The sequence below is a fragment of the Pipistrellus hanaki genome (assembly GCF_964339955.1).
Source record: "Pipistrellus hanaki genome assembly, chromosome: 5".
NCBI lineage: Eukaryota > Metazoa > Chordata > Mammalia > Chiroptera > Vespertilionidae > Pipistrellus > Pipistrellus hanaki.
The window spans coordinates 4,453,590-4,481,078 of NC_140507.1; the positions used below are offsets into that span (position 1 = coordinate 4,453,590).

Below are 27,489 nucleotides of genomic sequence, written 5' to 3' on the forward strand. Positions count from 1 at the left end.
TTATTTCTGTGAGATAGATTCCCATGTATGAAATAATCCCAAGTCAAAGGGTGTGAGCATTTATAAAGGTTCTTGAACCTCATTGCCACATTGCTTTGCAAAAAGATGGAACCAATTTACACTCCCACCAGCAGTGTATGAAAATATATTTAAATGCAAATTCCAAACTGCGGAGAGGCTCCTCCTTGGGCATTTCACTTAAAATTTTGTTTATTGCTAAGCAAACAGTGACCTAGGGTGTTGAAAGAAGAAAGTCTGACATGAAAGTGGAGCAGGTAGTGAAAACGGCTCTCATGCAGGAATGAGCGTTAGAAAGGCCCGAGCGGGATAACAATTGTCAAGCAGCATCACAAGCTCAGTTCTGAGGGACCAGTAACCATTTGGCTTGGATTGGGGTAGCAGCCGCCAAGAATGTGGGGCGTGGTCCATGTACCAAATTCTAGTTGAGAAAAAGGAGTATATTTTATGTATTTACACTTTACGCTGTTCCACACACAATTTTTAAGATTCCGAAAGGCAGGAGAAAGGGGCATTGTGTATGAATAATCAATCTCGTGCAAATGAGAGGACGGCCCTGGAACCACTGTCAAGTCTTATCTGTCCCTGCGGCCCCGCCCGCCGGGTAAATCCCCAGTTCGGTTTGCAGCCGCAGTGACCGCCTCTGCTAATCCTGGGCACTGCGGTTTAGGGGGCACGAGGGCGGGGCAGGCGGGGAAAGCCCGGACTCGGGGTGCCAGTCCACCGAGTTCTACACAAACTCATGCGGTGCAGGCGCCTCAACCTTCGGCTGGGATCCCCCTCTGCCAGTTACAGCAGCCGCCCGGCCCCGGCCTGCGAGTCTTCCAGGACTTGTGGGCCCCCCGCCGGGGAGGGCTGGCTCCCGAGGGGGAGCCCGGACCTCACTTTCTCACTCTTCCTCCGTTCCTGCTCCCTCTCCCTCCTTCCTTTTCTTCTTGGCGTCTCCCCTCCCCCCCTTCTCTCCTCCCTCCTCCCCAGCCCCTGCGCCCAGGCCGACCCTCCCCTCCGCCTTCTCCTCGCTCGGAGCCCCTCTCCCTCCCCTCCCGCCCCGCCCCTCCTCCCCGCGCCGCTCGCGCCGCTCTCGGCCAATCAGCGCGCGGCGGCCGGGGCCCCGCCCCCGCGGTTCCGGGCGGGCCTGCGGAGCCGGGCCCGGGCAGAGGGCGGCGCCGCGGGGCGGGGGCGGATGGGGCCCGGCGGGCGGGGGCCGCGGGCGCGGGGCTCGCCGGGACGCCGGCGTCCGGGGCCGTGAGGAGAGGCGGCGGGCGCGGGGCCTGCCCGGCATGGGCCAGCCGCGGCCTGGCGGGGCCGAGCCGGCGGGGCGAGCGCGGGGCCGGGCCTGCGGGGCGGGCGGCCCTCCCGGGGGCTGAGGGAGAAGTGGGCGCGGAGGAAGGGGCCGAGCCTCGGCGGTGGGTGGAGCGGCGAGGGGGCGGGGGCTGGGCCGCGGTGCAGCGGAGCGGGCGCCTGTCCGGAGCGCGGCGGCGGCGCCGGAGGAGGCGGAGGCGGCCCTGACGAGCGCCCGGAGGTGGCGGCCGAGGCGCCGGGGCCCCATGGGCGGGTGTGTGGGCGCCCAGCACGACTCCTCGGGCAGCCTCAACGAGAACTCGGAGGGCACCGGAGGTAGGTGAGCGCCAGGGGGCAGCCTCGGCCCCCCATTGTTCCCGGCCCGGGCCCGGCCACCTGTCCCGGCCCCGCGAGCCCGCGGCCGGGGTCCCGCAACCCCTTTGTCATCCCTCCTCCTCGTCACTGCGCCCCGCTTCCGGCCGCCCAGGCCGCGGGGTCCCCCTTCCCCCCTCCCTCCCGCCCCTCCCCTCTCCTCCCGCCCCGCCCGCCCCGCAGAAAGTCCTCCGCCCGGGCACGCCGCCCGCCCTCCCGACCCCGCGCCGCGGCCGGGACGCTCGGCGCCGGAGCTGCCCCCCGGCCCGCACCGGCGGTGAATTATGCAGGAGCGGATGGCGGCGGGGCGGGGCGGGCCCACTGCCTCCCCCGGCCCGGCCCGCACCTTCCCCGCGGCTCAGCTTTCCGAGGCTCAGGTGACAGCCCGGCCCCTCCCGTTGGGCCATTTAAACCCGAGTCCTGAGCCCGGGGCGGCTCCGGGGCCGCGGGGCTCTTTCCCGGGGCGGGAGCGGGGAGCGGGCCGGGGGACGTGGCTGCCCGCTGCCCGGGGTGCGGGCCAGCTCGCCTTCGGGGTGGGCTAGTCAGATTCCGATCCGGCTGACGTCAGGGAAAGATGTAGGATAAAAGCACAAATGCACGGCGTCCGCCTTCCCGCAGGATCGGGTCCTTAAAAGTTTTCCTGCTCGGAACGCGCTCCTACTTCATTGTATCCCAAAGAGTTTGCCGAGGAGAGGTCTTTAATTCATTAATCCTGCCTTTCCTTACGTGACCTTTTACCGAATCCATGCCATAGCTGTGTGCAGGGTGGAGTTTTACTTACAGGGGAAACCTCTAGGGATAACGGAGGAGTCGGTGTCGGTTTGGGTGCAACCTTATATTACGTAGATGTCTCCCATGAGGGGCCCATATGTATAAGTTACTGAATGAAATCGTTTGGGGATAAAAGAGTTTACAACTTTTTCTTAGACTAAAAGTTGTTGCTTGCCCTATCCCTTAAGCTCCGTCTATGAACCAGGAGCACACCTAACTTTCCGCTAATGAATTTCCTGAACTGCATGATGCTTAGCCTCGCCACTTGATTAAAATCTCTGGGTGTCCTGTGTGATGGCTAAATCTTGGGCAAATAGTTGGAAAGGTCGGTGGAGTGTTTCTGAAAAAAATTGTCCAGGAAAACTTCTTTAGAGTGCATTTCAAGTCATACCAGACTTTTTTGGTGGCATATTAACAAAGATCGCAGCGACAACAAAGCAGGAAGATAAAAAGTGTATGATTTAAACCACAAAACAGCCTTGGGTTAAGATCAAATTGGGGGTCACAGTGATTCTTCTTGCCATTAAAGTGGTACTTGTTATAGGTGCTGTTTATTTTTAATTGTTTTACACTACGTTGAAATTCAAATAAACATTTTTTTCTTTTCTTGGTAATAAACTTGAGCCAATTTATTTCTTGTGATAGTGTGACTTAATGACCAGCCATGCATTTTGTGTGGGCTTTTAAGAGCATGAAGTCTTGGGTTTTGGCTATTTATCACCAGTGGTATCTAGTTAGATGGCTGTAGTATCAGTTTCTTTGAAAACTGAGTTCTCTGGACCTTAAGCAGTGCCATATTTTTCCAAATTAAAGTTTAGAAAAAAACTTTTGTTTTCTTCTGGAGAGAAGGCGTGGCCTTGGGGTGGAGAAAGGAGCTGTGAAGGATAAAGGATTATTTCTGGAATTTAATTATAGAAGCCTCTATTCTCCACTATTGTCCTGATAGTTAAGAGTTAATTGAGGTTTAAAGGAATTAGTTCAGGTGAGCGGTTCAGGTTAACAAATTAAATAGCTCTTGCTTAGTACAGTAAGCTTTTGGTGGGAAGGGAAAGACTTTTTCCTAAGAGTGTTGGCACAGATCCTTTGCATTTCAAACATTTAGTAGTGGTTAGTAGTTGTAATCTGGACATACGGGTTATGAAAATTTCCTTTATCAATGTGGAATAAAGTACAGACTTCTGATGCTTTTCATGACAGATTTAAGATTTTCATGACAGATATACATTCACAGTTGTGTATACCAAGAAAAATTTCCTTACTAGGTACAATACTTGTTTGAAGGAATTTGAGAAATTTTTGCAAAAAGACTAGAATGTGGAAATGACTTAATTCATGAAAGATTTGTGTTATCTGAAATCATTTCTAGCATCTCTTTGGCATACCTTGCTTAGAATTCAGTTTTTGAGTTTTAGCTACTTTGACCATCTTTTAATGCCTAATGTTAGTCAAGACAGATATATTTTAATAGGATTAAACAATTCTCTCCACGATTTCATGCTCCTAGGATTTTCTGTTGTTTTGACATTTTTAGATAGCATGTTCTGTATGGTTGTCTGCCTTATTATGATGACATTGTGATGTTTAGGACGTCTAGATTAGATTTTAGCTCATGGTATTTGCTAAGGAATTAAATCTCGTACGATTTTTGAAAATAAGAATTATAGGGTAGGGGAATAATAAAATGAAATTAATTGAAGACAGCCAGCTCGATCCTTTGTTCTCTTTAATGACCATAGTGATGTACAAAGATTACTTGCTGCGTGTGTCATTTTCCATACATTGTGATATTCCAAAAGGACTGGCCTTGATGGTCACAAGTTTCCAGGTTTACAGGAGGATAACAGAATAATGTACATTCATCGCTTCTTGGCCTTTTGGCTAAGATCAAGTGCAGAATAATGTACATTCACTTATTAGTTTATGAAATATATTCTTATTGATTTCATAGAGGAAGGGAGAGAGATGGAAACATCAATGATGAGAGAATCATAAGTAGGCTGTCTCCTGCATTCGCGCCTGCATCTCCTTCCCTCCCACCCATCCCCCCTCCCCTCTGGGGATCAAGCCTGCAACCTAGGCATGTGCCCTGACTGGGAATTGTGCCCCTCCTGGTTCATAGGTCGACACTGAGTCTGGTGCTAGTTTCATTTTTTTTAAAAATATATATTGATGTTTTGCAGAGAGGAAGAGGGATAGAGAGTTAGAAACATTGATGAGAGAGAAACATCTATCAGCTGCCTCCTGCACACCCCCCACTGGGGATGTGCCCGCAACCAAGGTACATGCCCTTGACCGGAATCGAACCTGGGACCTTTCAGTCCGCAGACTGACGCTCTATCCACTGAGCCAAACCGGTTTCGGCGCTAGTTTCATTTTTTAATGGTAGTAAAGACATATAAAATTTGCCATATTAAGCCCTTATCAGAAATACAATTTGCAAATATTTTCTCCCATTTTTGTAGGTTATCTTACTTTCTAAAATGAATTCCAATTTATTTTTCCTTTTGTTACCTGTGCTTCTAGCTTAGTTTTATATATGTTTAATCCTTTGTTTATTGGGAAAGAGTAACTCTGTAATCAATAATTCACAAATTTTTAACTAACATTCTTAACTATGAATAGAAAGTTATTTTATCTGGTAAAAAGGTTGATTAGCATTGAAATGGTTTTTAGAAAGTTGACAAAGCTACCTTCCATTGGACTAGTCCCACTCTCTTTTTAAATTTTACCTCCAAATTGGTACTCATATTTTCTGTTTTATATAAAGTATAATATATTTCATAACTAGTGGCCTAGTGCACGAATCTGGCACACTGAAAGGAAATTAATTGTGCCAATAGTTGTGCCAATAGTTGGTTTTCAAATACATTCTGCCAATGATGCCGGCTTCTTTCAGCTTCAGAATATTAACAAAAACAACAAAATTCACGATCGACAATGATAGATCGAAACACACATGCAATTGGCACCAGCGAGAGCTTTATATGTATCGCGCATGTACTACCCTGTTTCCCCAAAAATAACACAGTGTCTTATATTAATTTTTTCTCCCAAAGTTGCGCTAGGTCTTATTTTCAGGGGATGTCTTATCTTTCCATGTGCTAGGTCTTATTTTCGGGGAAACACGGTAGTTAATGTTTATTTTTAAATTGCCAGTGCTCGTCATATGTACCGGCTGGTCGGTCAGATGGATGATTGGTCACTTAGCCTTATATATATATATATATATATGAATGTCTATATTTTCCATTCTGTTTTATATTTTTAACACCAAGAGTTGAAACCTCTTCCACCCACTCCACCCCCAGTTAAGATTATATTGGAATTTATGTTAGAAGGGATTTCAGAGAGGAAAGGAGAGGGAGAGAGAGATAGAAACATCAATGATGAGAGAATCATAGGCTGCCTCCTGCACACCTCCTACTGGGCATGGAGCCTGCAACCTGAGCATGTTCCCTGACTAGGAATCAAACCATACCTCCTGGTTCAGGGGTTGGTGCTCAACCACTGAGCCACGCTGGCTGGCTGGAAAGGCATTCATTATTAAAGAAGATTCTTATTGTGGATATTAAATGTACTGTTTTTGTTTTTTGTTTTTAATTCTGATTTTATTTAGGAGTCAGTTGCTAGTGCTATATACTATGGACAGAAGCTTTAAGCTTTTAGAAATGTTAGGAGTCTTTATTCCTCTGATTTTTGATAACTTTAGTTTATATAACACCTCTCAAGCAGCAATTTTAATAGATTTTATTTTGAAATCCTATTCTCTTACTGTAAATGCAAAACTTTGGCAGCAAGTTTTGAGTGGTACTGTACTCAGGTGAGTCTCCTAATGAGAATGATTATTGAGTGTTAATCAATAAGGAACTTTTGGCATGATGTCAATGGTTGGTTATCTCTCATGTGGCTTTTGACCAAAACACATTCTTCTCTCGTTGCAAGAAAGCAGTGGGTTGGTTTTGGTAAGCAGCATGATCATGTTAATTGGGCATGGTGATCGGTTTGCCGATTTAGTGATTTTCTCATTTAGTGATTCTCTCATTACCGCAGACCACCTGAATGGTTTATCTTCATTTGGTGGACCACTGCACCTGATTCTCCCGTCGCCCCTCACCATCCTTACCCAGCTTTCTGCTTGTACTTATCGGGCAGTATTAGGCTACCAGTAAGCTCCTTATGATTCACTGGTAGTTCAAGGACCATAGGTTCAGACTTTACTAACGCGTATGTACTTAAAAATGCATGTGTGTTGGCCAAGAACAATCAGTATGTATTCATCTTGCATCAGCTACTTTGACTTGCAGTCAGCAAGAATCAAGTTTGTTTCTGAATATATTCCATCTGTATATTGAGCTGAGAGGTTAAATATTGCTGAGTATACATATTTTTGCATGTTTGAAATAGAACTTGTAGAAGTTTCCATTGTAGTTCTGTTTTCAGACATGAAATTCTGTTGAAGTTGGATATCAAAGAAAAAATATGTGTGAAAATTATTTAAAATAAATTTTACTTGTGTGGGGTCTTACTGATATATATTTGCTGAAGACTTCATTAGGAAATGAACTAGTGAGTTTGGGGCTTCTCTAAATTCTTACAAAAAACCCTACAGATAATTTTTGCATTGGTTCAGATAGTGCTATGTGAAAGAGTATCAAAGGGACAGAGTAACAAATAGTCCAGAACATTTAAGTTACAAATCTGCTTCATGATAAACTGTCATGTTCAATTGGGGCAGACATTTTATTTTTTAGGTGAAATAAGGTGGTTCCTCTGAAACTTTAAAAATAGCCAGCCTCCATTATGTCTGATTTCTGCACTGTGAAAGCAAATAATTTGTGATCTAATGGAGGAATCATACATTTAAATAATTAGGAAAAGTTTTAAGTCACTATGGCCATGCAAAAAGTAGTATTAGGAAGTTCAGGGAGTAGTAATGGAGCAGGGCCAGAAAACTTAAAGAGGTGGCATAGGAAGTTGGTCTTGAAAGAGGAGCAGCCAAAACCGGTTTGGCTCAGTGGATAGAGCGTCGGTCTGCGGACTGAAAAGTCCCTGGTTCGATTCCAGTCAAGGGCATCTACATTAAGTTGCGGGCACATCCCCGATGGGGGTGTGCAGGAGGCAGCTGGTCGATGTTTCTCTCTCATTGATGTTTCTAACTTTCTATCCCTCTCCTTCCTTTCTGTAAAAAAAAAAAAAAAAAAAAAAATCAATAATATATATATTAAATAAATTAAAAAAAAAAAAAGAGCAGATGTAGAAAAGGCAGAAGGGCATTCTGTATGCAGAGGAAATTACTTGTATAGAAATATGAAAACCAAACAAAACATGGCATTTGGGGGGACTGGCAAGTAGCTTGTGGAGTGGATAGGTGAAATGTGAAGTCAACCTTGGAAGGCATAGTTACAATAATTGGGCCAAGTTGTGAGACAATATTATCTATCCTAGTCTATATAATAAAAGCCTGATATGCTAAATGTCCGACCATTTGACTGGCCGTTATGACATGCACTGACCCCCAGGGGCCAGAAGCTCCGAACAATAGGTTAGCTTATTGATGGGGTTCAATTGATCAGGACTAGGCAAAATGGGCCAGACATGCCCTGGAGCTCTCCTGCAGTCCCTTCCCAGCCCCGATCATGCTCCAGTGCGAGGGACCCACTGGTGCGTGAATCTGTGCACCAGGCCTCTAGTATATACATAAAAGCTTTCTCTCTATATAAAAGCCTAAGTGACCATTCGACCATCTGACTGGTAGCTATGATACTCAGTGACCACCAGGGGCAGACACTCTGACTGGTAGCTATGATGTGCACTGACCACCAGGGGGCAGACGCTCACTATAGGGGCTGCCGAGCTGTGATGACTTGGCAGCTGTAGTGACTTGGCAGCTGCGATTCTCGGGTGACGTACCCAGAACAGGAGAGGAGGAAGCCCAATTCCGGGGTCCATCACCTGAGAACCACCCTCTTGCCATCTGGCACCCTTCAGGGGATGTCAGAGAGCAGGTTTCGGCCCACTGGTGCACAAATCTGTATACCTGGCCTCTAGTAAGTAATACTGGTTAAACGCTTTAAATTTTTGTTTTCTTTTTGAACATCTAACAGTTATACTAATTTCTATTCACTGCTACATTCTGAGGTTATTTTATATAGGTTTCTCATGTACTAGGTTGTCATAGTCTTTAATAGATCTTGTAATTTTGACATTTTAATGGATTGTCACATATTAAGCATAAAAATTGTTTTTGTTTTTGTTTTTAACGTGTACATAAATGTGTTTGCTCCAGATCTGTCTTTGTCTCTTGGGTCCTAGTTTTTTGGCATATGGAAAGAGTTTGGGTTAAGATTTTGCAGCTTGCCTGAATTTTAATCTCTATTGAGAAAAGGCCTGCATTAGCAGTGGTCCTTTGGACTCTGTTCCTTCCATTGTTGAAAAAAGAGAAAGGATTAGATCTTTTTTAAAAAAAATATATACATTTCTGTTTATTTTTATTTTTTTTTAGAGGTGGAGGTAGAGAAAGAGAGAGTGAAACATTGATGAGAGAGAGACATTGATTGGCTGCCGCCCAAAAGCCCTCTACTGAGGACCGAGCCCACAACCTGGGCATGTGCCTTGACCGGTGCACATGGTCACCAGTGACCTCTCAGTGCAAGGGAAGACACTCAACCAACCAAGCTACACCAGCCAGGGAAAAATAGATAATTTTCATCAAGGCTTTGTCTAATTCTTGTTTGACACATTTTAAAATAATTTTCAAGTATATTGAAAAGTTGAAAGACTAGTACAATAAACACTTGAATATCTGTCACCTAGATTGAACAAATGTGTGGGTACATACACATATACATTTGCTTAATTGAAAGTGAGCACAAACATCATGACACTTCAACCTGCATCTCTTAAAATTAGGGTTCTCCTACATAACCGCTGTCTCCTGCATAACAGCTAATACCATTATTGCTCTTAAGAAGATTAACTATTTCCTAATATCTAGTCCATAAGCAGAATCCCCCAATCATCCCAAAAGTGTTTTATAGCTTTTTTTTTTTCAAATTAAGATCTAATCAGCATTTAGACATTGCATCTGTTTGTCTCTTTAATCTTTTAAAATCTAAAACAACAACTCCCCCTTTCCTTCCCTATGATATTGACTCTTCCACCCCAACATTGATTTTATGAAGAGTCTTGTGGAATGTACCACACTGGATTTGTTTGATTGTTTCTCTGTGGGAACATTTAGTGTATTCCTCTTGCCTCTGTATTTTCTTTAAATTGGAAATCAGGTAGATCTAATTCTAATAGAATATGATTATTTCTAGGTTACAATGGTCCCAAAATCCAAACTTTATCCAGTTCTTTTCTGCTAACTTTCACACTAGGATAGCTTTCATTAGTGAATAAGCCTGAGCCTGAGAAATCATTTGGTCTGGCCCTGCCAACCATTAGGGATGAGTTAAATGTTTGACCAAATATAGCAGGCTAATTTTTAAGTTGATAATTTTGTATAGACCCTCAAATGATGTTATAAATATCCAAGTGGCCCTGGCAGAAAAAAGATTCTCTACCCCTGCTAAACTTTCATAGAACTATTCTTTGAGTACTTATTTCCCTTCTCCCATTCCCCCAACTGTCAGATGAGTTTCCTTTATTGAGGAATAATTGACAAATATAATTTATATTGAAGTGTACAGCATCATGATTTGATAATAGTTTTTCGGTCTTTTAAGGTTTACAAATATAATTAACTAGAGGCCCAGTGCACGAAATTCATGCATGGGACAGGGTACCTTCAGCCCAGTCTGCACCCTTTCCAGTCTGGGATCCCTCTCACAATACTGGACTACTGCCTCCTAATTGCTTACCTGCCTGCCTGCCTGGTTGCCCCTAACTCCCCCCAACCCGCCAAACTGGTCACCTCTTACTGCCCCCCTGCTGGCCTGGTCACCCCCAGCCTCCAGTTACCTCCCTCTGCTGGCCCAGTTGCCCCTCATGGCACCCCTCCCCCCCTTCCCGCTGGCCTGGTCACCCCACATAGCCTGCTATTCAGTCGTTTGGTCGTCCCTCACTAACCCTCCTGCTGGCCTAGTTGTAGAGGCAGCCATCTTGTGAGGGTGTGATGGTCAGTTTGTATATTAGCTCTTGATTATATAGGATGAACACATGAGAAGAACGATGATTGTGATAGGCTTTTTGTTGTAAATTTTTGTTTTTATAAAGTCTTCACATGCTTTTTTTGATTCTTATGAGGACTCTGATCTTAAAGAAGGCTGATATTAATATCCTTATTACAGAGAAGGAAACAGGCATAGAGAAGTTTTAATCTGGGTAAGGAATAAAAAGAGTAGTCCAAACTGTAAGCTCTGTCTCTGTTTTCTAATTCAGTATTCTCTCCACAGATGGTGAGGGATTTTGGTTGACTTCTTTCCTTGTAGCAGAAATGTGCCTGGGTGTTTCCCTTCATGGCAGTAAACACAGTTGAGCTGAAGTTAACTGAGTGTGGTTCTTAAGGATTCTTTGTGTTCATACTCCAAAGTGGAGATGGCAGCAATAAAAAATGAAGTGGGTAATTGTCTTCGATCTTAGTCAACAAATTATATTACATCTCACAAGATGGAAATTTGAACTGAGTTCTTAATTATCTAACTAGAGCAAATGGGGAAAAGTAATAACATTCATCTTCTGTGTCCCTTTACTCCGTTATCTCTTTCTTGTCATTGCCTCTGCTGCCTCTCCCAGACTGAATGTTTTCAGCTTAAAACTCAGTTTATTCAAGCCTGACTTGAATTTAATAGTTGAACATGTAGGGAAAAAAGTTTTCTTGAAGCACAAGAAAAGGAGGCTTTGTCTAATCTGGAGGAAGCTTAATAAAGTTATTCTAGGCCTGTGATCATAAACCACACTTAGTGGAATATTAGAAAAATCCATCTCTCTCGAATCATAAAGTGATGATTATCCTAAGGGGTGAGTTGAAGGAGGTTACATGGAAGTCCTCTCTGATTGGTGTAGCCAGCAGTTAAAGGATGGGACTAGAATTTGGAAGAGAAGGAGTGTCTGTACTTAGAATATCAACATATGGACATTTAGAAACACTTCCTGTTTTATAGTAGACTAGAGGGTATGCAGGAGGCAGCTGGTTGATGTTTCTCTCTCATCAGTGTTTCTGGCTCTCTATCCCTCTCCCTTCCTCTCTGTAAAAAATCAATAAAATATATTTTAAACTAAAAAAAAAAAAGATACCTCTCTCCTTTCCCATGAATCTAACCCAAGGGCAGTACAGTTTCTGGTAGTTTTTCTGTTGTGATGTTTGCAGCAAACATCACTTTCTCCAAAACTTGATAGGGAGATAGAGAATTTGATATTTAAGTCCCATTTCTGTTATCTGGATTTTGTGTCAAACAAATCAAATAAAATACTATTATGTTTTATGGTTCTATTGAACCTATTCTGATTCTTACCTGACTGCACTTGGAAACCCATTCAAGGAGAAGGACTTGGCAAATGAACAAAATTTTTAAGTAAAGCGTGTTTACCCACATTTTTTCCAGGCTCTTTGACAAATCTTAGAATTTCTCAAGCAATGGAGACTTTTCATATTGATAAGGGAGACCATTTTTCTCCAGGCCTCCACTGGGCCTGCTGATCTGCCCAGTCTTTCTGATCAGACCCCATTGATAGGCCCAGAGACGCAGACTGGCATAGAAACCAACCAATCACAACCAAATCTGGATCAACTGTGAGGAGCCAATGGCTGCCTAGGATGTGACTTGACGCTGACTGGCATAGAAACTGACCAATCAGATCCAAATTGGCCTGCAGAGGAGGGCAGTTGGGGGCAAGATCAGGCCAGCAGGGGAGAGCAGTTAGGGGCGATCAGGCAGGCAGGCAGGGGAGCTTCTAGGAGTCAGCAGTCCCAGATTGCAAGAGGGATGTCCAATTGGAGAGGGTGCAGACTGGGCTGAGGGAACAACCACCACCACCACCACCACCACCACCACCACCACCCCCCCCCCATCCCCCGCATGAATTTTGTGCACCAGGCCACTAGTATATAACTTTTTCCATACTAGGTTCCAAAATTCATGTTTTGTCTCATTTAGTATAAATTAGTGGTTCTCAAATGGGGGCAGCTTTGCCCTCCAGGGTATATTTGGTAATGTCTGAAGATGTTCAAACTTTTCCCTTTATATTTTATATTTTCTATAAACAAGAAGCTTTACAAGTTTAAATAGATCCAAGTTAAACCTTTTGGGGTTGAGATCAGGCTGGCAAGAAAGGACAGTTAGGGGCAATCAGGCAGTCAGGCAGGTGAGTGATTTGAAGCCAGCAATCCAAGATTTCAAGAGTGATGTCTGACCGCCTATTGGATTGGGCCTAAACTGATGGACATCTCCCAAGGGGTTCCTTATTGGAGAGGGTACAGGCTGGGCTGAAGGACCCTCTCCCCACCCCACCTGTTACCCCCCATGCACAAATTTTGTGCACTGGGCCCCTGCTGTAAGGATAAGAGGGGCCTGAATTTTTAATCTAGTTATAGGGTCATAGTCCTGGCACTTCTTGATTTTGAGCAAGTCTTTTATCCTTGATAGCTCTTACATTACTTCCTGTAAAATAGTAAAGGTGGCTTGTACCATCTAAGGTTTCCTCCACCTCTAAATCCTCAGACAGTAGAGATGCTATCCTATATAATAAAAGCCTAATATGCAAATTGGTTGAATGGCAGAACAACCGGTTGCTATGACTTGCACTGACCACCAGGAGGCAGATAGTCAACACAGGAGCTCCCACAGGCCCTAGGCTAGCCAAGGCAGGTGCCAGCAGCAGCCCCCCAATCGCCCCGCCGGTTGCTCCACAGATCAGCCCTGATCACCAGCCAAGCCTAGGGACCCTACCCATGCAAAAATTTCATGCACCGAGCCTCTAGTGGTTATGGTAATATCTGTTGGCATGTTAATGCTCTTATTTTAGGCATTTTAATCTCCATATCCTATTTTTATTTTGGCAGTTCGCTGCTTTAGATTAAGGGAATATATGTTTTAAGTATGTATATACAAATAGTGCATTCTGAATTTATGTAAGAATAAAATACTTTACAGAATCCTTTTAAGTTAGCACAATCTGCTATGGAATGGTTCTGTAGGATCTCTTCTTACCTCTTAAGGGTGACAGGAAAATTTCCCTTTTATTTTCATGATTTTAAGACTCGTTTTCTAAAGTGGGAGCATCATCTCAGTCCTAGTCTTTGCTGCTTTAAAGTCTTCGGAATTCTTTGAAACAACATGTTGTCTTTTGACGGTGATCTCTTTAAATATCCCTTTTCCTTTTAACTCCCTGTCGCCTGTTGTGTTAGGGAAAGTCTGCTGAAGCTATTTTGCCTTGAGGTGTCTCTTGATATTTACCTATATATGCATTATGATTTCTTGTTTCTTCATTTGAAGAATTCAATTATTAAATCAGGGTTTTTCAAAGCAGGGACAAAAGCAGGAAAATAACTGTGAACACATTTCACTTCGGAAATCATTACTTTTAATCAATAAAGTGTCAAAAATTAGTTTCTTGCAAAGTGCATTCAATTGTGGAGCAAAAATATTTAAGATTGTGTTGCTATTTAAATATGAGAAGCAAGCCTTTCTTGTTATTCCATGTTAAAGCTCTTTGTCACAGAGTGGGAAAGATAAGGGGTAGATGAATGTGATTTAAGAGGCTTCTGAGAAGATGAGTTTTTGGCAATGTGTCTTGATAAAAACGGGTATTTTTTTAGATGTCTTTTTAAAAAGTAGATTTCTGCCCTAGCTGGTTTGGCTCAATGGATAGAGTGTTGGCCTTGCGGGCTGAAGGGTCCCAGATTCGATTCTGGCCAAGGGCACATGCCTGGGTTGTGGGCTCGATCCTGAGTAAAGGGCGTGCAGAAGGCAGCCACACAATTATTCTATCTCATCATTGATGTTTTCTTTGCTCTCTCCCTCTCCCTTCCTCTCTAAAATCAATAGAATACATGTTTTTTTAGATTTCTGCGTTAGCCTGTTGCTCTGTGGTTAGTGTCAGCTCAAGTGACTTGAAGGGTATCGAGTTGGATTCCAGTCAAAGGCACATACCTACCTCAACTGCAGGCTCTATCACTAGCCCCTGATCAGGGCACATGCAGGAGGCAGCTGATGTATCTCTTTCACACAGATGTTTCTGTCTCTCCTCCTTTCCACTCCCTCAAAAAAAAAAAAAAAAAAAAAAAAATCAATGGAAAAAATATATTTGGATGAGATTAACAAAAAAAATTGTTTAATTTGTTTCTTTTTAAATAATTTTTATTGATTTCAGAGAGGAAAGGAGAGGGAGAGAAAAAGAAACAAAAATGATGACAGAATTATTGATCAGCTGCTTCCTGCATGTCCCCTACTGGGGATTCTGCAACCTGGGCATGTGCCCTTGATGGGAATTGAACCTGGGACCCTTCAGTCCGCAGGCCGACAGTCTGTCCAAATGAGCCAAACATTCTAGGGCCAGTCTTTTGTTTCTTACATGCATGCAGTAAAACTAAGTATGGTTGCTTGCCTGCAATTTAAAGGTTTAGAAACAAATATAATGAATAAGAGCTATTTTCTGTCTCTAACTTCATTATTAGAGCATAGTACTTACTCCTATTTATATGAGTAATATTGAACATCTGTTTTAGTGTCAGGAGTCAGTTGTGTAAAGCAGGTACATCTAAAAGTTTCAGAGCATAAAATATCTAAATGAGTATACATATTTTATAGCTGTTTTTGCATAATTAAAAATGGTATATTTGGGGCAAATAGAGCTACTTAGCTCCTTAGGCTGATTTCTGTGTCCAACTATTTGCAGAAGTGCAGGTTTGTGATAACAGCTAAAATCAAAACACAAGATTCTGTGAGCAAATTCTTAGAAAATTTACTCTGATAAATGCACAGGAAGTGCATGACAATCAGAACAATTCTTTTTAAGATTAGGAAGGTTTACTGAAATACTTGTAGCTTTATTATAATACCAATCATCATTATTAATGTGTTTTACAAATACTTATCAAGACCTCATAACAACATAAATAACATAATTAACAAATATTTGTTTCAATAGGAGCATAGTATTTTTTTAATATGTTTTTATTGATTCTAGAGTAGAGAGAGAGGAACATTGATGAAAACAGAACCACCATTTTGCTGTCTCCTCCACCCCCCCTACTGGGAATTGAACCTGTAACAAACTCTCAGTGCATGGCACAACACTGAACCAACTGAACCACACTGGTCAGGGTTCACGGGAGCAAAAGTTTAAATGCTTTTGCTAAATGTTGTTTTACTTTTTACAATTAGTTCATTTTTAAATATATATTATTGATTTTTATTTTTATTTTTACAGAGGAAGGAAGAGGGATAGAAAGTTAGAAACATTGATTAGCTGCCTCCTGCACACTCCTCACTGGGTATGTGCCCACAACCAAGGTACATGCCTTCCCCCCCCCGCCACCACCACCAGAATCGAACCTGGAACCCTAGAGTCCACAGGCCGATGTTCTGTCCACTGAGCCAAACTGGTTAGGGCCAGTTAGTTCATTTAACATAAGGAAAGTTAGGTAATAAACTATATTTAGTTTCTTTAACATGAAGCTTTTAGCCTCAGTGAAAATTCTGCACTGCTCATTGGTTTCTCTAAATGAGAATGAGAAACCAATGTTGCAGAGTTTTTAAATTATTTTAGTAATGGACATTCGATAGTCAGATATTTTGTACTACATATGTTTGCTATATAAGTAAAAATAATGAAGACCCAGACATAAAGGCAAGCTTACTTCATGTCACAAACTTATTTTTATTTACTTTTGTACAAAGTAATTACTTTGGGACTTTTGACAGCATATAGATTTGAAAATGGATGTGGAGTTATCATTATCCTTATACAGCATAATGTATCATGTATTCTTTTGATGGAACTTTGTTTTTATGGTTTTACAGATCCAGGAATGTGCAATAAAGCATTTTTATATTTATAAGGAAGGTGCTTTTACTTTTACAAAGTATTGTCTACCTTTATTATGAGACTAGAGGCCCGGTACATAAAATGCCTGCTCTCAGGGGGGTCCCTCAGCTCGGCCTGCACCTTCTCTCAATCTGGGAGCTCTTAGGGGATGTCCGACTGACTGGGGAGGGGTGGACAAGGAGGGGAGGAGCAGGCCTAAGCTCAGTCGGACATCCTTAGCGCTGCTGTGGAGGCGGGAGAGACTCCTGCCACGGCGCTGTGCTCACCAGCCAGCCGTGAGCCTGGCTTCTGGCTGAGTGGCACTCCCCTTGTGGGAGTGCACTGACCACCAGGAGGCAGCTTCTGCGTTGAGCGTCTGCCCCCTGGTGGTCAGTGTGCATCATATCAACAAGTCTTACTGCTGTTCAGTTGATTTGCATATTAGTCTTTTATTTATATAGGATAGGATAGTTTTTCTGTTGGGTTCCTCTGTTAGAGGGCCTCTTTCAAGTGTCTGTGGTTTAAGTACTGAGGTTGTGTAGGTTTTGCTGCTATTTTTGCCTTGTGATTCTCACAGTGACAGGCTTATATCAGGTTATCTGTCCAATAGATTTCATGCAGATGAGGCTAGACAGTTCTGTGGAACTACTCAGATAGACCTGAAACTTTATTAAAATACATATCTACCCATCACATCCTGTTTCCCACTTTCTACTCAGTAAACTAATGTTTGGTGTACTCTGTAAACTATTTCTGAGTCATCTAAAAATTAAAGTAGCAGAAAATAAAATTTATCTTTCATTTTACCTTCTTGGTGGGATCAGTAGGAGGTGGATTTTGATTATCTAATACATTTGAGACACTTTTTGGCGAATAATCCTCGACCTGCATTTATCTGTGTTTTTTGTAAGATGCAGTAAAAAGCCTTAGCAAATTGTATTTCTCACATTTGAATTAAACCTGCTACTAAATAATTTTCCTTCTCTGCTATGTACACTCTTTTAGAACTCAACTGGTTTGCATTTCACCAGGATAAGTTAGAAGGCCAAAAAGTACAGTGAGTCGAAGTATTGAGTGTTTTAAGAGAAAAACAGCTGGCCAGTAGCATGGTGTGCCGCTGTGAAGGTGAGAGGATGAGAACTCATGTGTGCTGCATGGAAATAAAGTGCTAGATGGGCTGAAGAGAGCATGGTTTAATTCAAGTGTGGAACTACATATGCCTGTGCCTTGCAGCATTAATTGGTCCTGTCTGGCATTACATTGGCCAGAAATATTAATTGGCCAGAAACAGTCTGGTATGGGATGTAGATTGGCCAGGCTGGAGTAATTTTGTTTTATTTCTGTAATGAATAGCCCAAATTTAATTTGGCCCTAGGCCAGTGAGGGAGTGGTTAATTTCATGGATTCCTTAGAACCATTTTGGCAGTAATTTCTTTTAAATTAGTGTTCTTCCTACAATTAAATATAGAACATTGAATTTTGACATACACCCTCTCCTTCCCACCTGCTCTGTCATTTATGTCCCACCCACTCTTAGCCAACACTCTAGTCTTTTTACCTATTCTCCCATCTATCAAACTGGTTCTTAGGTGTGGCACTGATGAGGGAAGATGGGTTCTGTACGTCAGTGTGAGGTCAGTGACTGTGGGCCAGGTAAGTAAGAGAGCAGAGAAGTGGCATGGGACTTGTCCTAGCACTTCTGCTCTGTAACATTCTCTAAGGAGCTGTGCTGCCACTTAGGGCAAAACAGGATGGACTCCTGTCCTCTCTTTTTCTTCTCCTGGATGGAAAGTGGAGTAGGGTTTTGTAGTTCTGTTCCTGTGGTTGGAGTGTCTCACCTGTTCCAATCCTAGTTCCTCCAAAGAGTGAAGCACTGGTTCTGCCCCCTTTTGTTACCCCCTTCTAAATTGGCTCCTGTGTGAATTTCAGAGCAGGGCACTCAACAGTTCCTTGAATGAAGTCCCAAGAGGGGTTTCCTCGTGCAGCTGGTAGTTTAGTTGTCCTTCTCTCACCACAAAGCAGTCTTTTCCCTCTGCCATTTCTCAGAAGTTCCTACTTACTGGCTTCGTAAGTCCAGGGGTTGTGAGATTCAAGCTACTGTTGCCATTTGGTTTTCCCTAGTATCTTACATCTTAAGGTATCTCTCTTTTGTGGCACCCTTTAACTCTTTTTATTTTAAAAATATATATTTTTATTGATTTCAGAGAGGAAGAGAGAGGGAGAGAGAGATAGAAACATCAGTGATGAGAGAGAATCATGTATTTGCTGCCTCCTGCACACTCCCTACTTGGGATCAAGCCCGCAACCCAGGCATATGTCCTTGACCGGAATCGAACCTGGGACACCCGCCCCCCCCCCCCCCCCCCCATTCCACAGGGCAACGTTTTATCTGCTAATCCAACCAGCTAAATAAACTCTTTTTAAATCCTGTCATTATTGTCCCTTGAAACACTTAATACTGTTTTTCTAGGTAATTTTTAAATCATCCTTTGGAAAAGGCATACCACGTAGAAAAGAACTCCGAACTTGTCACTGGAAGTTTTGGGTTGAGCCATCTAATGTCTCCATTTGCTCTTATAGTTCTAAATTAGGTTAGGGGAATTTTAGAATGCAAGAATTAGCTAGTAGGCAAACTTCTAACTATAATTTGATAAAAGAATCAAAGGGGAATGACCAGATAATTTTTAACACATACATCTTTTGTAAATTTTGGTTTTGATGTTAGCCTTTTATTCTCAGTTGCTTTAGGTCGCAACCAGCCTTTGAAAAAGGAGAAACCCAAATGGAAAAGCGATTACCCCATGACAGATGGACAGCTGCGCAGCAAAAGGGATGAATTTTGGGATACTGCACCAGCTTTTGAAGGCCGTAAAGAGATTTGGGATGCCTTGAAGGCTGCAGCGCATGCTTTTGAGAGCAATGATCATGAACTGGCACAAGCAATCATCGATGGTGCAAACATAACGTTACCACACGGTAGGTGGTCCTCAAGGACAACGGGACCCAGTGGGCTCCTGTCTAATAACAACAAACCAAACGGGAAGTGTTCATTTACCTGCAATGCATTATTCTACCTTTTTTTCCCTAAAGGGAGCATTTCTCTGTGCTTCTTTGTATATGTTTAACTAGAGATAGGTTTACTTGATATGCCTATATTCTAATTTGAAAATACTTTTAATCTCAAGAAATAGAACTGTTGTTCCCTTATTAACTTGTATTTTCTAGCTTTCATACAACCTAGTCCTCTATCAAGGTCCCACTTTCCTAGAGCTTCTACTTCACTGGTTTTCACCTGCACAAAAGTGGTAGTCTCAGATGTAGATCTCAGAAGTCATAGGGACTCTGTGGATGCTCCTTTAGTCATTATACCTTCTCATCAAAACTATTTTTAGCATATACTTAGAAGTGATCCTAAGGACAGTGTCTGTGATTGCAGCTCTGAGCATTATTAGAAACCTTTGCTTAGGAATGTGAAAGCCATTTTTTGTGGGGTTTTTTTTGTGTGTGTGTTTTTTAATACGTTTTTATTGATTTTTAGAGAGGGGAAGAGAGATGGTTAGAGAGAGAGAAATATTGGATAAGAGAGGAACATTATCTATCAGCTGCCTCCTGTACACATCCCTGCTGGAGATTGAGCCTGCAACACGGGCATGTACCTTGACCTGGAATTGAACTGGTGACCTCTTGGTTTCCGGGTTGATGCTCAACTGCTGAGCCACACCAATCAGACATGGAATGTGAAAGCTTTGAATATTTTCCAGACACACACATATACTGGACCTATGCACATCCCTTTGCTCGGTCTCCTTGATTAGATGCAAAAATGCTTATGCTATATAAGGTTTAGGTGTAGATTTTTATTTCTATATTTATAAATTTATTTTTCTCTTCAGTTTTTCAAGTTAATATTTTTCTTCTTTTTTTTTTTTTTTTTTTGGTTATTTAAAAAATGTTTTTATTGATTTTTTTTTAGTATATATACATGTCTTTAAATGGTATATTTATAAATACATACATACATAGGGTTATTACACAAATATATATATGCATAAGATATATATACACACAAAATTGTCTTTCTTTTTTTGGAATTGTCATTTTATTTATTTATTTATTTATTTATTTATTTATTTTAATTGTGTGAACTTTTATTTTTTTTTATTTATTTTTTTTTAACAAGTGATATTTTATTTTATTTATTTATTTTTTTAAATCAATCTTTATTGTTCATATTATTAAAAAGGTTCCTCATTTCTTCCCCCCTCCACCAGGTTCCCACCCCACCCTCTGCCTCCTCCCCATCCCCCATTGTCCTCATCCATAGGTGCACAGTTTATGTTCAGTCTCTTCCTCCCTCCCTTTCCCCGATAGTAAATCCCTTTTCAAATAGTAAATCTGTTACTTAGCATTTTCTCATATCAATAATACCTCCACATGCCCAATGATACACTTCACACAAAAGACATTTTCAAATAGGTCAACCAGCCTCATCCAGGCCCCACCCAAGGCACTCACAGATCAACACCCCAGCGCTATACTAACTCAACACATCCAGATCTAAGCCTTCATCACTTGATTCAGCAGACCCTCAAGTTCCCGCAAAAGTTTCCAGCCATGTCTGAGAGGCAGCCGTGGGCAGGTACAGGCGAGGAGCGAGCTGTTTCGGGCCTGGCTGCTCCGGGCCTGGCCTCTGTTGCTCTGGTTCGTTCCACAACCAGCTGCTCCGGGTCTGGTCACTGCCGCTCCCGACCTAGTTGCTCTGGACTTGGCTGTTGCTGCTACAGGCCTGGCCGCACCCGACCCGGCTGCTCTGGGCCCGGTTGCTCCGGTCCCGGCCGCTCCGGGCCTGGCCGCTCCCAGCCTGTCAGCCGCTGCTCCGGGCCTGGCCGCACCAGACCCGGCTGCTCCAGGCCTGGCCGCTCCCAGCCTGGCAGCTGTTGCTCCGGGCCTGGCCGCACCCAACCCAGCTGCTCCGGGCCTGGCCGCTCCCAGCCCGGCAGCTGCTGCTCCGGGCCTGGCCGCTCCCAGCCTGGCAGCCACTGCTCCGGGCCTGGCCGCACCAGACCCGGCTGCTCCGGGCCTGGCCGCTCCCAGCCTGGCAGCTGCTGCTCCGGGCCTGGCTGCATCCAGCCTGGCAGCCGCTGCTCCTGGCCTGGCCGCACCAGACCCGGCTGCTCCGGGCCTGGCCGCTCCCAGCCTGGCAGCCGCTGTTCCGGGCCTGGCCACACCAGACCCGGCTGCTCCGGGCCTGGCCGCTCCCAGCCTGGCAGCCGCTTCTCCGGGCCTGGCCACTCCCAGCCTGGCAGCCACTGCTCCGGGCCTGGCCACACCAGACCCGGCTGCTCCGGGCCTGGCCGCTCCCAGCCTGGCAGCCACTGCTCCTGGCCTGGCCGCACCAGACCCGGCTGCTCAGGGCCTGGCCGCTCCCAGCCTGGCAGATGCTGCTCCAGGCCTGGCCACTCCCAGCCTGGCAGCCGCTGCTCCTGGCCTGGCCGCACCAGACCCGGCTGCTCCGGGCCTGGCCGCTCCCAGCCTGGCAGCTGTTGCTCCGGGCCTGGCCACTCCCAGCCTGGCAGCCGCTGCTCCTGGCCTGGCCACACCAGACCCGGCTGCTCCGGGCCTGGCCGCTCCCAGCCTGGCAGTCGCTGCTCCGGGCCTGGCCGCACCAGACCCGGCTGCTCCGGGCCTGGCCGCTCCCAGCCTGGCAGCTGTTGCTCTGGGCCTGGCCGCTCCCAGCCTGGCAGCCGCTGCTCCAGGCCTGGCCACACCAGACCCGGTTGCTCCGGGCCTGGCTGCTCCCAGCCTGGCAGCCGCTGCTCCAGGCCTGGCCACACCAGACCCGGTTGCTCCGGGCCTGGCTGCTCCTAGCCTGGCAGCCGCTGCTCCAGGCCTGGCCACACCAGACCCGGCTGCTCCGGGCCTGGCCGCTCCCAGCCTGGCAGCCGCTGCTCCGGGCCTGGCCGCACCTGACCCGGCTGCTCCGAGCCTGGCCGCTCCCAGCCTGGATGCTCCGTGCTTGGCTACTGCTGTTCTGGGCCTGGCTGCTCCCAACCCGGCTGCTCTGGGCCCGGCTTCTCCGGGCCCAGCCACTCCGTGTCTGGGTGTTCCTGGACTGGCCACCCTGGGCTTGGCCGCCTCTGCCTCAGGCCTGGCTGCCACTGCCCCAGGTCTGGCTGCTCCAGTGCTGGCCGTTGATGCTCTTGTTCTGGCTGCTGCTGCTCTGGGGCCTGGCCACTGCTGCTCCGGGCCCAGCTGCCACTGCCTTGTGCCTGGCCACTCTAGGCCTGGTCGCCGCTGTTCCAACATTCTGTCCCTTTTTTCTCTTTTTTTTTTTTCCTTTTTAAAAAAAAACAAAAACGCATTTATGTTGCAATGTTGGCTGGTGCGTTGAGTTCTGACTTAGTCTTTGATTTTTCAAGATCTTCTTTGTATACTTTCTTAAGTAATTTTACTATCATTTGCTCTCACTTGATTTCTTCACATTGAGAACTTGTTTGGTTTCTTCCTCCTTGTCCTGGGAGCTCAGCAGGTTGGCCTGTGGCACCCCTTTGTTCTCCGCGGGCTCCCGCGCTGCTCCAGCCTGTTGCCGGGGTCGGCGCCGCCCAGGAAGCAGCCCCCGTCCTTGGCTCCGTTGCCCGCGCTCAGCAGTCGAAGGCTCAGGGGCACCCCCCCCCCCTGGGGGCCCCGTCGCCCGGCTCCTTGCTGGCGCCCGGCTGGCCGGTGTCCGGCAGGGGCTCCTGCTCCACGTCGCGTTCCTCCAGTCTGGAGCTTTCTTTCTCCCTCCTACTAGGGGAGTCCAGGATCAGAGTCAACAGACTGTCCTCTGCGCACAGAGTGCGCGACTCCGGGGGCTCGGCCTTTCGCCGCGCTCCCAGGACTCCACCTCACAGCTCCGTCTCCCCCTGCCCGAGCCTGGGTCCCCAGGGACTGGCCCAGACCTGGAGTTCGGGGCGGTCTGGACTGAGGCTCAGAGCCGCCGCCGGAGGCTTTGTTTCTTCCGGCTAGGGTAATCCAGCATCAGAGTCAACATTCAGTTCTATGCGCGCCATGTGCGCGCGACTCCGGGGGCCCCACCTTTCGCCGTCCCCCGGGATTGTCTCCCCCTGCCGGAGCCTGGGTCCCCAGGGTCTGGCCCATAACTTGGGGTTCAGCGCTGCCGGTTCGGGGGTTCAGCCCAGGCTGGGGGTTCTATTTCCTTCCTGCTAGGGAATGCCAGGCAGCACCCAGCCCTCTCCTCCTCTCCGGCTGCGACCTCTCCGCGCGCGCATGCGTGCGAGCACGCCGCATGTCTCCGTACCTTAGGCTTTTTTTCAGCTCCTCTGATTTTCCTTCTGGTTTTCTCCCTCCTTCCTATTGTAGAGTTTTCAGTCAGTCGACTACCTGTAGCTCTGGGCAATGTCCACTCTACATTTTAGTTGTATTCCCTTGAAATTGTTGTGAGCTGCTGCGGCTAGGTGTGTACCCGAGCAGCCATCTTGGATCCTCCTCAAGTTAATATTTTTCTAAGTTCCTTTAGCCATATATATATATTTTTCTAAGTTCCTTTAGCCATATATATATACACACATACACACACACACACACACACACACACACACACACACATATATATGTATATTCATATATATGCGCCCAATGCACTAAATTCATGCAAAAGTAGGCCTTCCTTCCCTGGCTGCCAGCACCAGTTCCCCTCTGACACCCAGGACCCAGGCTGCTTTTGCAGCCCCAGCTTCATCCAGAAGGTCATCTGGAAGGACGTCCAGTCTAGCATATTATGCTTTTATTAATATGCTAATTAGACCTGACAGCCAGCAACCTTCGGATGGAGCCGAGGCGGCGGGGGTCAGGCAGGCAGGCGAGCAGTTAGGAGCCAGTGGTCCCAGATTAGCAGAGGGATGTCCAACTGCCAGTTTATGCCTGATTCCTTTGGGCCTAAACTAGCAGTTGGACATCTCCCAAGGGGTCCTGAATTGCTAGAGGGTGCAGGCCAGGCTGAGGCCTTCCCCACCATACACCCCATGCACAGATTCAATGCATTGGACTTCTAGTAGATAATAAAGTCTAAGTGACCATCATGGTTGAACCGCACTGGTCACTGTGATGCTCACTGATCACCATAGGGCAGCACTCAACACAGAAGCTGCCCCCTGGTGGTCAGTGCGTTCCCACAGGGTGAGCACTGCTCAGCTAGAGCGAAGGAGCAGCAAGCAGGTAGGTGGTAAGGAGCAAGGGATCCTGGACTGCAGCCGAACATCCCCCGAGGGCTCCCGGACCAGAAGGCGGCACAGGTCAGGCTGAGGGACACCCCCCAATACCCCCTTCCAGTGCACCGGGCCTCTAATGTATATATATTCAGCTGTTGTAAGCAGTGTTTCCTATTTTTATTATACTTTCATTGTTCCTTTTTCATTATCTTCCTTTGTTTATATTTTCAGAAGTACAGGGCCTTTTAATCATCCGCTTTATGTCCTTTGACTCTTTTTAAAATAAAAGGTATTTAACTGTCTTTCCCAATTTTCTAAATTTCCATTAATTTTCTGAATGAACTCTGCTTCCAATAAACTTTTTGCCCTGACTGGTGTGGGTCAGTTGGTTGGGTCCCATGCGTCGAAACGTTGCTTGTCCAACTTCACAGATTATTTTTATTGATAATTTATGATCCTGGATATTTAATTTGGGGAGAGGATAACCATAAAATGAAATCATATTTGACTTTATGGTCTGGATTTTCCCCTCTTTAGTTTTACTTAAATGAGATGAGGCACGTGAAAATGCTTCACAAACATTTGATGAAACTGTAAAATGTTTGCAGCTGGCTACAAAGCAGGTTGGGTTTCTGGATTTAAGAAAATCCAAGGAGGCTAATCTCTAAGGAGAGGAAGCTGGGCGTTGCTATGTGATGTCATTACCCAGTGCCCATTTCAACCGTTTCCTGGCTGGGCAGTGGCTACATTTTGTGCCATGGGGTTTTGGCAGCATTGGTTACGATTTGGTGGGGTGTTGCTCCAGGGTGGTGGCGGGGCTTGTGTCCCACCTGGGGGAAGCCGAGTTTTGGTTTGTGAGTGCCAGGTCCATGGTGCCATTTATTTTTAAATGGTCTGTGTGTGTGACAGCAGTTCCTGCATTCAGCATCTGCCCCCTGGTGTTCAGTGCATGTCATGGCAGCTCCTGCATTAAGCATCTGCCCCCTGATGGTCAGCACACGTCATAGCTACCAGTTGGACAAATGGACACTTAGCCTTTTATATATATAGATTGTTACTGTAATGTGATGGTTACTAGTTACTAGTGTGGGGAACTGCTAGTGATCACAACCGTGCTTGGAGTATATCCATTTCTACGGTGTAATAGCAATATTCAGATTCATTAGTGAACAGCACAGGCTGAGTAATGTTGTTAAAAAAGAAGAAAGGGGACAAACATGTATGTTATGCATGGTGACTTAACTGCCCTCTTACTTTCTCACCCCAGCTCATCCTATCCTATCTAATAAAAGAGTAATATGCAAATTGATCATCACTCCAACACACAAGATGGCTGCCCCCATGTGGACATAAGATGGCTGTCACAAGATGGCCAGCAGGGGAGGGCAGTTGAGGGGGACCAGGTGTTGGTGTCCCTCGTTAGGGCATCATAATGCCAGGGTTCTTTTCCCAGCCTTACAAAGGGCTCAGCATTCTGGAGAAAGGGGCTGCACATAGATGATTAAGAAGGAGTCCAAAGACGAGATATTTTTGAAAGGCATTGGGGGTCAGAGGAGCTTCAGCTGAAGGAGCTAGAAGACCCTTCCTGGACCACGTACAGTGCTTTTATTCACACAGTTTATCCTAAGGCAAGGTGGAGATAACACACTTCAAAAGGTAAGTTATCAAAGGGAGAACACAGAAGCATTATCAGTTTGGGGAATAGTCTACAGCTGTTCAGATGTTTGACCAACAGGAGGCAATAAAATGCCCTGAGCTGTCTGGCAGCTAACAGTTGTCCTATTCAGTTTTGGAGAAAGTGCCATTTAGCCATTTCCAACAGGTAAATGACATATGTGGCTCACCCTTGTTGAGCCACCCAAGTCCCATCAACCTTTTGACAGGACTCTTGTAATTATTACATGTTGGAATTGGTTCTCGGCACCAGGTCTGCAGGGGAGGGCAGTTAGGGGGGGTGACCAGGCCTGCAGGGGAGGGCAGTTAGGGGCAATCAGGCTGGCAGGAGAGCAGTTAGGCATCAATCAGGCTGGCAAGGGAGTGGTTAGGGGATGATCAGGTTGGCAGCCAGAAGCTGTTAGGAGCAATTAGGAAGGCAGGCAGGTGAGCAGTTGGGAGCCAGCAGTCCTGGATTGTGAAAGGAGCAGCAATTGTGGGGTTCCAGATTAGAGAGGGTGCAGGCTGGGCTGAGGGACACACCCCACTCCCCTCATGCATGAGTTGTACAATGGGCCTCTAGTTTTATATAACGAGAAGACAGACCTGATCAAACCCATGGTGGGTTGGTGACTGTTGAGGTCTCATTTCTAATGCTTTGTATTTTCAGTCTGTTGATAGTGACCATAAAGATCAGCTTATTAACTCATTTGTTCATTGATAACCATTTCTCAGTGTTCCACTCCCCATATTTATTAGCTTGTATTTAAGTGTTTTGAGTATGGTAGATGTTTGTTACCCAAATTGAAAATCAGCTAACATTAATGTTTCAGTTTGCGTAAAGGACACATTATGAGTAACCTTACAATAAAACATTTATTAAGCATGCTTTCAAGCTTCCCCTAAGGAGAAGTCCTAATCATTATAAAGCAGTTCATGCTTTATTAAAAAATTAGTCATTAGTGCTTTCTTTTAAACCATAAATGTCTTTTTCCTTCTTCTGAGTGCTAAAATTTAATACCCCTTTTTTTCTCCCTTTTTAACCCATAGCTTCTCTATAACATTGACTAATTGGGGTTAATAAAACACCTCCATTATCCCTGTGGTAATTGTGCTGAGATTAATATATAAGCCATGAGCCAGTGGCATCTTGAGTTTGTGGTCTTCTTGTAAGGGCTCTGGCCAAGTACTTTGATTTAGAGAGTCTAGGCCAGTGGTT

The 27,489-nt window shown here is 45.3% G+C and overlaps 1 protein-coding gene across 1 annotated transcript in view; it reads left to right on the plus strand.

Moving 5' to 3' along the window:
- Window positions 1-1,249: 1,249 nt before the first annotated feature.
- The window catches only part of UBTD2 (ubiquitin domain containing 2), a 29,870-nt gene continuing 3,630 nt past the window's right edge, over window positions 1,250-27,489 (plus strand). The window contains exons 1-2 of the mRNA XM_084886225.1: window positions 1,250-1,635; window positions 19,150-19,386. Coding sequence (XP_084742351.1) covers window positions 1,566-1,635; window positions 19,150-19,386 — 307 coding nt within the window. The 5' untranslated portion in view covers window positions 1,250-1,565. The remainder of the gene's footprint in view (window positions 1,636-19,149; window positions 19,387-27,489) is intronic.